Source organism: Talaromyces marneffei, chromosome 1, assembly GCF_009556855.1.
Source record: "Talaromyces marneffei chromosome 1, complete sequence".
NCBI classification, from domain to species: domain Eukaryota; kingdom Fungi; phylum Ascomycota; class Eurotiomycetes; order Eurotiales; family Trichocomaceae; genus Talaromyces; species Talaromyces marneffei.
In genome coordinates this window covers 4,183,571-4,194,883 of record NC_072348.1, presented here as the reverse complement: position 1 = coordinate 4,194,883, position 11,313 = coordinate 4,183,571, and the positions used below count along the sequence as shown (strand labels likewise).

The 11,313-nt window shown below is 45.7% G+C and overlaps 4 protein-coding genes across 4 annotated transcripts; 2 read left to right on the top strand and 2 right to left on the bottom strand.

Annotated features, from left to right (window-relative positions):
- Window positions 1–398: 398 nt before the first annotated feature.
- EYB26_001548 (uncharacterized protein) lies at window positions 399–1,641 on the top strand (the record flags this gene model as incomplete). Its single annotated transcript, XM_054260858.1, has 2 exons — window positions 399–465; window positions 584–1,641. 2 exons carry the CDS (start codon window positions 399–401, stop codon window positions 1,639–1,641), a joined length of 1,125 nt encoding a protein of 374 aa, XP_054116833.1.
- Window positions 1,642–2,097: 456 nt separating this feature from the next.
- EYB26_001547 (uncharacterized protein) lies at window positions 2,098–4,841 on the bottom strand (the record flags this gene model as incomplete). Its single annotated transcript, XM_054260857.1, has 12 exons — window positions 2,098–2,157; window positions 2,257–2,274; window positions 2,347–2,406; window positions 2,490–2,577; window positions 2,633–2,648; window positions 2,734–2,768; window positions 2,852–2,875; window positions 3,480–3,550; window positions 3,602–3,969; window positions 4,027–4,451; window positions 4,525–4,740; window positions 4,822–4,841. 12 exons carry the CDS (start codon window positions 4,839–4,841, stop codon window positions 2,098–2,100), a joined length of 1,401 nt encoding a protein of 466 aa, XP_054116832.1.
- Window positions 4,842–5,688: 847 nt separating this feature from the next.
- EYB26_001546 (uncharacterized protein) lies at window positions 5,689–6,212 on the top strand (the record flags this gene model as incomplete). The annotated part of the gene is made up of 2 exons (XM_054260856.1): window positions 5,689–5,817; window positions 5,880–6,212. 2 exons carry the CDS (start codon window positions 5,689–5,691, stop codon window positions 6,210–6,212), a joined length of 462 nt encoding a protein of 153 aa, XP_054116831.1.
- Window positions 6,213–6,683: 471 nt separating this feature from the next.
- EYB26_001545 (uncharacterized protein) lies at window positions 6,684–7,620 on the bottom strand (the record flags this gene model as incomplete). The annotated part of the gene is made up of 2 exons (XM_054260855.1): window positions 6,684–7,540; window positions 7,599–7,620. 2 exons carry the CDS (start codon window positions 7,618–7,620, stop codon window positions 6,684–6,686), a joined length of 879 nt encoding a protein of 292 aa, XP_054116830.1.
- Window positions 7,621–11,313: the final 3,693 nt, after the last annotated feature.

The window sequence follows — 11,313 nt, the reverse complement described above, 5'->3', positions numbered from 1 at the left end:
AACGACACTCCAGGTCTTGCAACTTGCAACTTGCAACGGCAATTTTCCCCACTGCGCTGTTGTCACACCCTCTGCTAGCGTTTGTTATTCGCTGCATTGGTGTCTTAGGGTTACTCGGATCATCATATTCTGGAGTATAGAATTTTTTCCTTTACATGGATCTTCAAACATTAATATTTCAATTATGCCACCGCAAAATCTGAATCTGACCATAAATATTCCTCGAGGTATGTTTCGGAATCTTTTTCTATTCTTTCCATCATCTCTTTCTTATTTGTCTTCTTTACTTTCTGTTATCCTCCTTGCCATTTGACATATACATACGACCTGTGGTCCATGTCTTTCGCTCCACGCTTTTTTCTTATTCTTCCTATCACCGAAGTTTCTACTATTTGATCATGGCGTCTATCATCTCAATGAAATCATCTCTACACAGTCCGGTTACTGTTATCAAGGGCCTCGATTGTAAGTTCTGCATTAGACTAGACCTGTCAATAGTTGCTGCAATTCTCCACTCTTGTTTGCTCTTCTCGAATCATGCGATGGCTTCAAGCTACATATTCAATTGCTAACATACTCATAGCATTCCTATCTTCTCTACGGGCAAACCTGCAAATCTCCTATGAAGACCTCAATGCCACCCACCTAGAGGCCTTTCACTACCCCCCAGGGCGTTACGACCTACGCATTTCACCGTACTCGAATGACCTAACACCCTCTTCTGGGTTCGCTGATGATCTTGAAGATCCACCCTCCCCAACAGACACTTCGACTACCTCTACCACCCAATCCTACTCAGCACCTACAACATGGACATACCATGCCACAACAGAAGATGACCGTCAGGCTGCTCTGCAATTGATTGCCGAGAGCATTCAAGAGCAACGAAGCATTGCAATTCGCAGTATCTTTCTGCATCCTGCCACCCTAGCCGTGGCCTTTCTAATAATCACCATAATAATACGCTGTGCGTTGCATGCAACGCAGCGAAGGGCGCCGGTAGCATGCTGCATCGGAACAGGTATTATGATCGCAGCACTATTCGCCGCTGAACGTGCAACTCGAAAGTACATCACCCTCGCCTCAGCAGTAGGAGACTCAACCTGGCTGAGAGAGGGACTCTACCAACAACAACAGCAACAACGTAACCATAATAACGGATCCGCTGGCGGATCCAAGCACCACCACTCTCATTCCCATCACAATTCAATGCCCCTCGAAGACGAAATCCTCATCACCAAAGACAACGACCAAGTCGTCGGTGCCCTTGTGCTCCGCACCGCTCGCACAAACGCCCTTTCCTCTGGGGCACCAAGTGCCAATGGCATGCGCGCCCTCCGTCACCGACACAGCAACAGCTCCTCATCCGGTCGCTTGACAGGCGTCATTCGCGCATGGGCTGTCAAATCAACCCACCGCCAACGCGGGTTGGGGTTGGGCCTCCTCGAATCAGCCGTTTCCATTTGTCGGGTACGCAGACTCGATGGCCCCATCTTTGCCGATGAGCAGTTGAACAGTGCGCATATGCCCGGCTTGAGGACTTTGTGTTGGCCATTCAATGCCGAGTTTGAGAAGGTCGAGGAACAAGCTAAGGATTGTTTGAAGGGGGTGATTGAGGGGAAGGAGAGATGGAGGAAGTGATCTCGACTACTCCAAGCACATTTATCGATGTGTTTTATTTATAATGCTTTTTTTTACACTTGTGTCTGCTTGATGTACGACATTTATATACCCACTTTCGCTACTTTCTACCTATGTATTGTTGAACCGTCTTGAGCGAGATTAAGATCTGAATTGATTATCTGATCTTTTATGATGAAGTCTAGTATGCCACCAAGACGACAGTCCATACTCCTCCAACCATAATAAAAAATTCCGTAAGCTCCGCGATTTGACTGCTCATAATTCATAACACATTAGGTATGTGACCGACACAAAATGACCAAGCAAAAACATCCAAGCATAATCCAACATTGATTTTCCTTTTCTTTTCTTTTTTTTTTTTTTTTTTTTTTTGACACAAGCGCGGTAATCAATCAATTTGGATGGAAGCCATAAACTCGAGTGCCCATCTATTTGTTTCCTGCTGCATTGGCCTCAAATGTCTTCATGAGAAGGAATGGTTTTGAAATTTACACGACTGAGAACGAAGACGACCTGATCAACATAATAACCAAAAAGGGAGTGATGGTCAGTCACAGTTCTTTCCATGGAAGGAGGTGTATAAGGAGCGTCTCTTTAAAGGGGCTAACGTACGTCAGTTGTGGTCACGGTCTATGAAGAGTAATAGTTACTGGTTAGCTTGTCTTGGACGAAGACTGTTGACTTGACTGGTGGAAGACGTACCTTTCGTTCATGGCTAGGCGTAGATGAGGACTCAAGAACGAGAACAAGGTTTTTAATGATCTGTTTATATCATATAGAGTTAGTATATACCCTTTCACTATCTCTCTCTCTTTCGTCAGGAAAAAGTGGGTGGGTATACACACTGCTTCCAAACGCAGCTTGAGAACAAGCCGCATTTCTGGATAAATTGTTGCGGACATTCGTTTGATTCCACCTCGACGAGCGAGGCGGCTAGTCGATTGTGAGATTTCGTTTTGATACAGGGGATGAGCACGACTCTACGAACCGAATAGCGGGTTTGGCTAGCGGAAGAAGAAAGTCGTGCGTCAGTATTGGTCTTTGAGTGTAGACAGCAAAGAGAAAATGGGTGGTGTGGTGTGGACTTACTAATGCCCTGTATTGTGTCGCGATTGAGTCGACGCCTGAGGGAGTAGATTGTGTTGATTAACCACTGCACTCGTAGCTTTGAAGCGGACCAGTCAACGTGGTCAGAGGACAGACGTACCGACGACTGCCGTGGAGGCCCAGGCTGCGAGAAAGTCCTTGGGGTATATTGGTAAAGGTGATGATTGGATGGCGATTTGAGGATAAGTTATTTTACGAAGGAGGCACGAAAGCCAGACGATATGATGTTGAAAGAAGAGGGTGCAGAAATTCTCAACGGTTAAAGAGAGTATCTGTGTCTGGGGGGAGAAAGTGAAATAAGGACAGAGAGTGAGAGAGAATGAGAGAGAGGCAGAGAGTCAGGCAGAGAGAGAGGAAGAGACGAGGGGCACAAGGATGTCAGAAAGGAAAAGAAGGAATGGCAGCAGAGGTGCAAACAAGCGAGACAGTAACTAAGAGCCCGTTTGCATACTCAACTTGAATGTAAGATGTCTCAGGCCAGGCAAAGCTAGAAGGCAAGATGTTTTATAATTAAACAATTAATATAGCTAAACATGTAGTAATAGTAGACTTATCAAGCATCTTCCCCCCTAATCTGAATCCCACAAGACTCATCCAAAAGAATCCCATAAACGCCAATAAGCGAGTGAATACCACCTCGTTGTATAATCATCATATATATGGTTATAGTCCAAAGTCTGTTATAGATTGAGCACATCTTTTATGAGATGAAGGTGGCCTCGGAGAACATGCTGCCTTGTTCTGAGAACTCGGTTTCGCCTTCCTTGACTTTGAGAGTGAGCTTGTCTTGGGGAGAGTACTGTCGACGAGTTAGCATGCAAACAGTTCGAAGAGCCTTGGTTATATTTACTTGGTAGATATATGGCTTAGTTCCGGCAACACTACCAACAAACGACTTGACAAACCCAGGAAGCTCATACATGACGTCTATCCTGTCAAGTCTCTTGCCAAGGGGACCCTCCAATTCAGCGTGAAGTTCATTGTCCTTTCCGTCCCAGGTAAATTTGATACTCTTGGGCTCGGGCCAGTCATTTTCAGAATCGTTGTGTGTTTCTAAATGTTTCGCCGAGTTTGTCGATCCCGCGTATAGAATTTTGTCGTCTTTGACAACACCTCCAACGCTAACGAGCGTTGAGCCGTATGATGGAGGAGTAATAAACTCCATCTGCCAAGCCGAGTATGAAGGGCCTTGGAAGTTAACAAAGTTCCAACGAGCGGCTATATCGTGTTAGCAATGTCGTCTTATCTACATTCTGCAATCAGCAATTGGCATACCAGCGTGGTGGGGCTTCATGCCCTGAAGCGCAAAAGCGTAAAAGCCCAAACCCTTCAAGTCATAAGTCTTCTCTTTGGTAGTGATGGTACCCTCCACAGCGCAACGAGGCCAGAAAGCATGCGACATTGAACCCCAGGGTTTGGCAGGGTCGGTTCCAAAATATGAAGTACCGTTGTTGCCAATCACAACACCGGGGGCTTTTCGGGTAAAAGTCAAGTTGACAAGGCTGTTCTCGTTAACGGCTGACTTGATGGTGTAGGAGTCACCTGCTTCGTTGAGTGTCAATGCGAGGTTGTCCGCTCCAAAGGAATACATGTCCGGGTCGAAAAGATGGTTATGAAGAGTGTCGGAATACCAGAGATGGGGCCCACTGCCGTCGAGCTTGTAGATTTTGGTGTTGAACTGGCAAGTTGTGTGAAGACCACTTTGAAAGTAAATCAGTAAATAACATGCTTAAAATGTCTCGCGACTTTCAAGTTCTGGTGAAAAGGGCTCACGCTATGTTGTTGTAGATGACTTGCACCCAAGCTAGAGTCCCATCATCGGCCATCATGTAGAAGGTCTGGGTCTCCACAGAGGTGTACTGAGGAGCTCTCCATTTGAGATCCTCTTTCTTCAACTCGGTGTAAGGCGTCTTTTCTGCTTGCTTGCTAACGGGCTGAATAGCACTAGGGCCATAGATGGGTTCCTGGGTTCCGGCAACATTGGCCAAACTGTAATGTGAAGCTTTTTATCAGCGGCCAGATCGGGATTTGTTATTGTGCAGACAGGAGCTTCAGGGGGGAGGATCGTACGTCTGCTTGAACCAATTCATAACTGCGGTATTGCTGGGATTATCGTATTGGAAATCAAAAAGCAAACGAAAACGATCTCGGTCTAGTAATCACAGTGTTGAGTAACTAACTATTGATTGATCAAAATAAAAGAACTGAGTTCTGTCGTGAGGGGTAGTCAGACGAGCGAGACCTTAAGGAATCCCGATTTAAAAGAGCGGGACACTAGCCGGCGACGGGGCAGCCAATACTTAACCGCCTTAGGATGATCAACTCGCAGAGCACGTTGAGTGGATTGACCGCTCAAATGATTCGATTCCAGGGCAGCTCAGAGGTAGATTGAGCTTGTTCTGGATGATAATAGAGGAAGTCTGTTTTAACAAGAGATGAAAAATTAATTGGTCAAGAACGAAGATTAGATCACGTTCACTTCTGATGACGTCGAGTATATCCGCCAATCAGAGGGAGTGACTGAGGTCCAATCGGGTCTAGCTGGTTGCCGGAGTCGACTAACCCTCTTAGGCCCAGCGTCGAGGACTTCTCCTGAGTCTGCACAGTCAAATCCTAGAGTAATTGATCATCTTAACCCAAGATATAAATTAGATCTTGATCGTAAAACCCGCCTTCATCTAATACAAATGATGCAGTGAGGAGAGCGAAAGACACTCCGTGTTCGTGGAATGATTGATTGATATTCACGGAAAATCTATCATCCGATACTGGCGCGCCAAGACTTGACCTTCAAGAAAAGTTCCGAGTGTTTTGTTCCAAAGCTCATCAGCAAAGAGAATCGAGTCGTTCGCCAAATACCTTCGCTTCTGTGTCAATCGTTCAGCTGCTATATCTACAATCATTTAAGCCCGAAACACATCCTTTTCTTTCACAAAAATGGCAAAAAAAGCTCTCGCCAAGGACCAATTCGTCAAACTCATTGTCGGTGCCGGACAGGCCAGCCCGAGTCCTCCTGTCGGTCCTGCTTTGGGAAGTAAAGGTGTGAAGAGTATGGACTTTTGCAAGGTAGAATTCTCCAAGGGTTATAACTCTAAAATACCGAACATATCTGACCTGAAAACTTACAGGAGTTCAACGCCCGAACTGCCAACTTTGAACCCGGCACCCCGATCCCAGCCTACATCACCATCCGCCCTGATCGTTCATTTGCCTTTGAGCTGCGAACACCTACTACATCATGGCTTCTATTGCAAGCATCCGGAGTAGCACCGCGCAAGGGCCGACTTCGTGGAGCTCAAAATCCTGGTACTGAAGTGATTGGGTCCGTGACTCTCAAACACGTGTATGAGATTGCCAAGATTAAGCATTCCGAATTGAGGCTGTCAGGCTTGAGTTTGCAAGGCTTGTGTAAGAGTGTCATTGCTCAAGCCAAGTCGATTGGTCTCAAGGTTGTGAACTAAGGCTTGTCGACTTGGTACAGCCGTTCCTTCCATCACATTTATTGATTGCATATGCGCCGGCGTTTAGGGGATATGTTTTGCACATCTACGCGGACATTTTGTATTATATTCCGGGAGATTCGAAGCATGCTATACTTTAGCTGATACCTAGAGTTGGCAATTGTTGCTTTCAAGTCATCATACCATGTATACTATTTCACTTCTCATGTTTTTATTCAGCCGAAAGAAGCACTGTTTGTTTGCAGCCACCACCGCCTTTCCGATCCATGCTTTTCCATAGATGATTTTGCTTCTAGATCGGTCAACAACGGTGTGTATCAAGCGCAAGATTTGATACTCGACTTCCTGACGACCTTCATGCTGTTACAGGTGTGAATTTATCCATGCGGGTATAGAGGAAGGTCCTGAATGTTCAAATTCATATCTAACAATTCCATAGTTATAGAACTCACATCATTGCATAATCATGTCTCATATGACGAGTTGCACTTTAAGCTTATCTCCATCAACAATTTCCTGTTTCCGACTCATGAGCTCTTCCATATCCCAATTAGCACTTATATATCGACCATTTAACCACGCCTGTTTTTCTTGAGTCAACCACACGATCGTATCTGCCACCAAAGACGGCTCATCAACCAACTTCTCCTTAGCAAATGGCGGCAAAGTCGACGTGAGTTCCGTGGGTACACAGCCGGGATGGATTGCCCAAGCCACAAGCCCTTGATCTTCGTACTCGATAGCCGTAAATTCAGTCAAGCGTAAGAGCGCCAATTTCCCTGTCTGATAAGCTGATCCACCAGGTCGCTGGACGAAAGCCGTGATCGAGGTTATGTTGACAATCGTCTTCTCTCCACCTTCGAGCAACAAGGGTACGAATGCTCTGGTCATCAGATATGTACCCTTGAAATTCACCTCCCATGTATTCCACCAGGATTTCGGATCTGAATCAGCGAGCCGGGCTGACTCCTCCAGTCGGCCCGCATTATTGACGAGAAGGTCAAGGCCGCCAAAGACCTCCCTTGTTTTGGCAGCTGCTTGCTCCACGCTGGCTTCATCTGATACGTCCAACTCCAGTTTCAGAACCTGTGGCGCTGGATGGCCTGCCGCCTGCGCTGCAGCTATCACGTCTTTTTCAACCTCATCGAGCGAAGTCCGGGCTCCTATTGCGATACCAGAGGCACCTGCCTGTGCAAAAGCAATTGTGATCGATCGTCCGATACCTTTGGATGCACCGCTGATGAGCACGGCTCGACCCCGTTGCTTGCAATTTGCCGCGGTTATTGCCGGGTATGTGTCATTGTATGTTTTAGACATAAACGTAAACCCTGTGCTCCTCAGTTAACCATCGCATTTACGTCTTTGCGAAGCGTCAATGGGATCTACCAGCTGTTGAAGGCCAAGCCATTTTCTTTGAAATCTAAAGATTGGATGTTGAGACTCGAAATTGAAGCTGAAATTGCGGGATGGCGTGCTACGGTGTTTTCATTGAAACTGGGGTATCGGCCGGGATCGTTCCCCATATATTATTAATTGATACCAGCTGACAACCCTAGACTGCAACTTTCGTGGTCAATGTCTTCAAAGACGTCCCCATTATTGCTAAAGCAGGTTGCGAATCCTTCGATGCTGGATCGGACCCCACTCGCAAGCCCTAAGATCCATTCGTACGGAGTAGATGTAAAGAAATCCCGACAAATACAAGATAACCCGAACAAAAATGTTCCGCAAGTTGACTATCGATAAGGAAAATATCTTCTGTGTGTACATTGCATATTGTAAAAGTTGGATTGATCCAATTCCTATCATCGTCATGCCCAAGGGCTAGACATCATCGACTAGGAACTTTCAGCGGCGCGGATAATTTCAAGAAACAATGACGAAGTAAAGTTCCAAAGAATTCCCGAGCTGTGCGAAAGAAAAGCCGCGCCAGTATAGTTATCAAGTATTCTGCTGACCCTGTAGCGCCTCCAACTGGTTATAGAGCCCGTTTTCTACGGCATCAGCCGACTCAATTTTGAAAGGGGCGTGACTGCGGAACTCCACAAATGTCAGTGCGTGGGTAGGGGTTGAATTCCCATTAGCTGTCACCTGTAGTTGCTGAATCGCTTCTGATACCGCCGCTTCAACTTCAGCTTGAGTTTGCACGTATGGACTTGCATGACATGATGCCAGACGTAAAAGAGGCCTGGAACGCGTGATTCTGTAACTTGATATGGTGCTGGGAGTGTAGGTATGTTAGAAGTTTGTATAATCGGCTATGACATTCATGAATCGATAACCACTTGGCAATCCCGTATCGTTGATTAGCATGGTGTAGTATACGCTGTAGTCCCACTGCGAAACCGAGAAAATAGATCGATCTCCTCCGTACTGACATGAAAGGGCTGCATGCTCTCAAGAAGTGGTGGGATACTACTGAGCAGAGTTTCCCGAATCAGCTAGTGCCCTGTTGGGGTCTAAACCATCACGAGGTTCACACCGGTACCATTTTTTGAACACTGGGCAGAGACAACGGTCGATGAAAGAAGGACATCCAAGCCCATTCGGGCCGAGGCTTTGTAAAATATCTCCCAGTTGCCGTGGTTGACAGTTACGATATCTGCGCCGGATAGGACATCCAAAAACGAGCCATCCACATACTTGAACACCTTGACGGTCAATTAGTCCAAGAAGTTTGTGACCCCTTGAGCATTAAAATAAACGCTATATGCCAGGTATTGTAGACTGTGTTTCTCAACAAACTCGGAGATGGAAGCAAGGGGTCCGATGGTACTGGATCCGGCAGATCCCAACTCCATTCTATGTATGGATATTTGCCAAAGCTGTTCCACGTATATCATATAATCCTCGCCAACTGAGATATTCAAGGAGGTTCCTGTGAGTCCTGTCGCAAAGTCAGCATAGATGTTGACTAGGTCATCTACTGTCCATTCAATAACGGGAATGTCAAGATATTCAGTGTAATCGTGGGTAGTCTCAGAATGTTTGCACCCCATAGTCAAGACTTGTTCTGGTACCAGAATCCGTATAACAGCTGGCATGTCCTCCAAGGAGGCCTCTTTCTCCACTAATATCACCCTTTTTCCTAGACGTAGAAGGGTGATTGCACCGTATGTACCTGACGAACCTCCTCCAAGACGGCAACGTCCCAAACTATCAAATCTTCAGTGGCGTGGTTTCAAGGTCCTAACGGGTTAGTAGCAGCCAGACCAAAATAAAGAATTGAACAAGCAGAGACTCGCATGATTACCATCATTGGATGTCGAATTGTAGGGCAAGATCTAATGAAGGGAGAATGATAGACGAAGATCATCGGTTGTTTGACCAAGCTTATAACTTATACCTTTGGGCTATAGTCTCACGAGTGACATTGCAGTTAATAGCTATATATAACTAACACAAAACCTGCAAGCCTAAAATACACGCCCACTTGCAGTTGACAATTAATATATTCTCGGTGAATAGTCTGTTGGTGGCTTGTACGTGTCAACGAACAAGGCACCTCTTTGAGGATAATCTGTCCGTATTCCCGGGGTAATAATGCCTAATCTTAAGAAAAACGAGTCATTGAATGCATTAGTATTGTAAAAAAAAAAAGAAAAGAAAAGAAAGAAAAGGGAAAAAAGGTGAAATACTCAACGACGTTCAATCTGGTCTACCGTGCCTCACCCCTCGTATCAATCTAAGCTCATGGTTCATATTCCTCTTAATCAAGGCGCTCGAAGGTTCAATAACGTGGGCAAACGAATGCTCAAAGTCGGAGAAAAAGATTCTAGAATAGTCCATCATGCACTTTTCGGACTATTTTATTATGCATAAATCTGGGCACTAGAAGCCCTGTGCGTCGACTAATGCATCCAAAATGATGGAACCAAACCTGCGGGGATCCCACTGCAGGCATGTTATGTTCTAGGACATTCTATTGGCTTAAGTATGTTAGGATTGTTCGTCATCAGCTGCCAAGCGCTGTCAATATCATATATAGTTCTGCAGGTCGTGGCAAACCCGGGACCTCGTCCAAGGTGGGAAGAAGTGTCTCCTGAAAGGGCAATTGCCATGGTCCCAAAGAAGTGATGATTGAGGCATCCACGCCATGATAATCTAAGTCGAGAGGACCATCGTCACGCTTGTTTGATAAATTTGATGTCCAACTTCCTGCTTCGTTTGAAGTAGGGTAACAAGTCGCCCCACGACAACCCCGAGAGAGATTCTCAATTTTTGAGACCAATCATCGATGTCTTCTGCGCAGGGCCAACTATATGCCAGAAGTTGATTGCGCTCGAACCTCCTAGCATCTTCCCCCTTGGCGGTGCTATGCCCGATCTTGGGTGTTTTTCTAGGGGGGGAAATGCGTCGTTAGTCATTATCTGAAATACACTAGCGTCTTGGTGTATGTTTTCTTGGAATTTTACCTGTGGTACGCTTTGAAAATCCGAGTCATACTCGGGATTCTTTTATCCTAATTCCAATTCCAGGTGGTAAATCGACCTTGGAATCCTCCCAACTTTGAGCTACCCGCTTCAATTACTCCGAAGCGAACATGGTCCTGGTCGGATAGACGAGCGGCTAGTACTAACCCGGTGGTGCCACCACGCACGATCAAAAAGTCAAATGACCCTTGCAGAAACCAATCGATTTGAAGATGCTCCATCATGCTTAGAGTACTGTAGGAGCAAGTTGCCCTACTAAGACTTGGAAAGGTTGTTAACAATCAAGGAAGGTGATCTTACATGTACTGTACCACAACATGGAGCATGTACGAAATCATCATGAACTGTGGAGGTACTACGGTAAGCAAGAACTTCATTCCCGGATTTCCTATTTAGGAAAAGATTCGGAAATATTTCCTAAAATGAAAATCAGCCCTAACTCCAATTCTCTGATTTGTAAACATCTTCAATCCTATCTCCAGCGTTTTCAAGTACTAGTTATATGATATAGTATAAATACATGTCCCAGGAACTTGAAAAATCTAGTCGAGATACAAGCGATCTGAATGGCATTTTGAGCTTCAGCACTGTCGGGATCTTGCAGATAAGGCGTAAATCCACAGAAGGTAAATAGAAAGAGGATGTGGTTGAGGAAGCAGTTTGTCTTT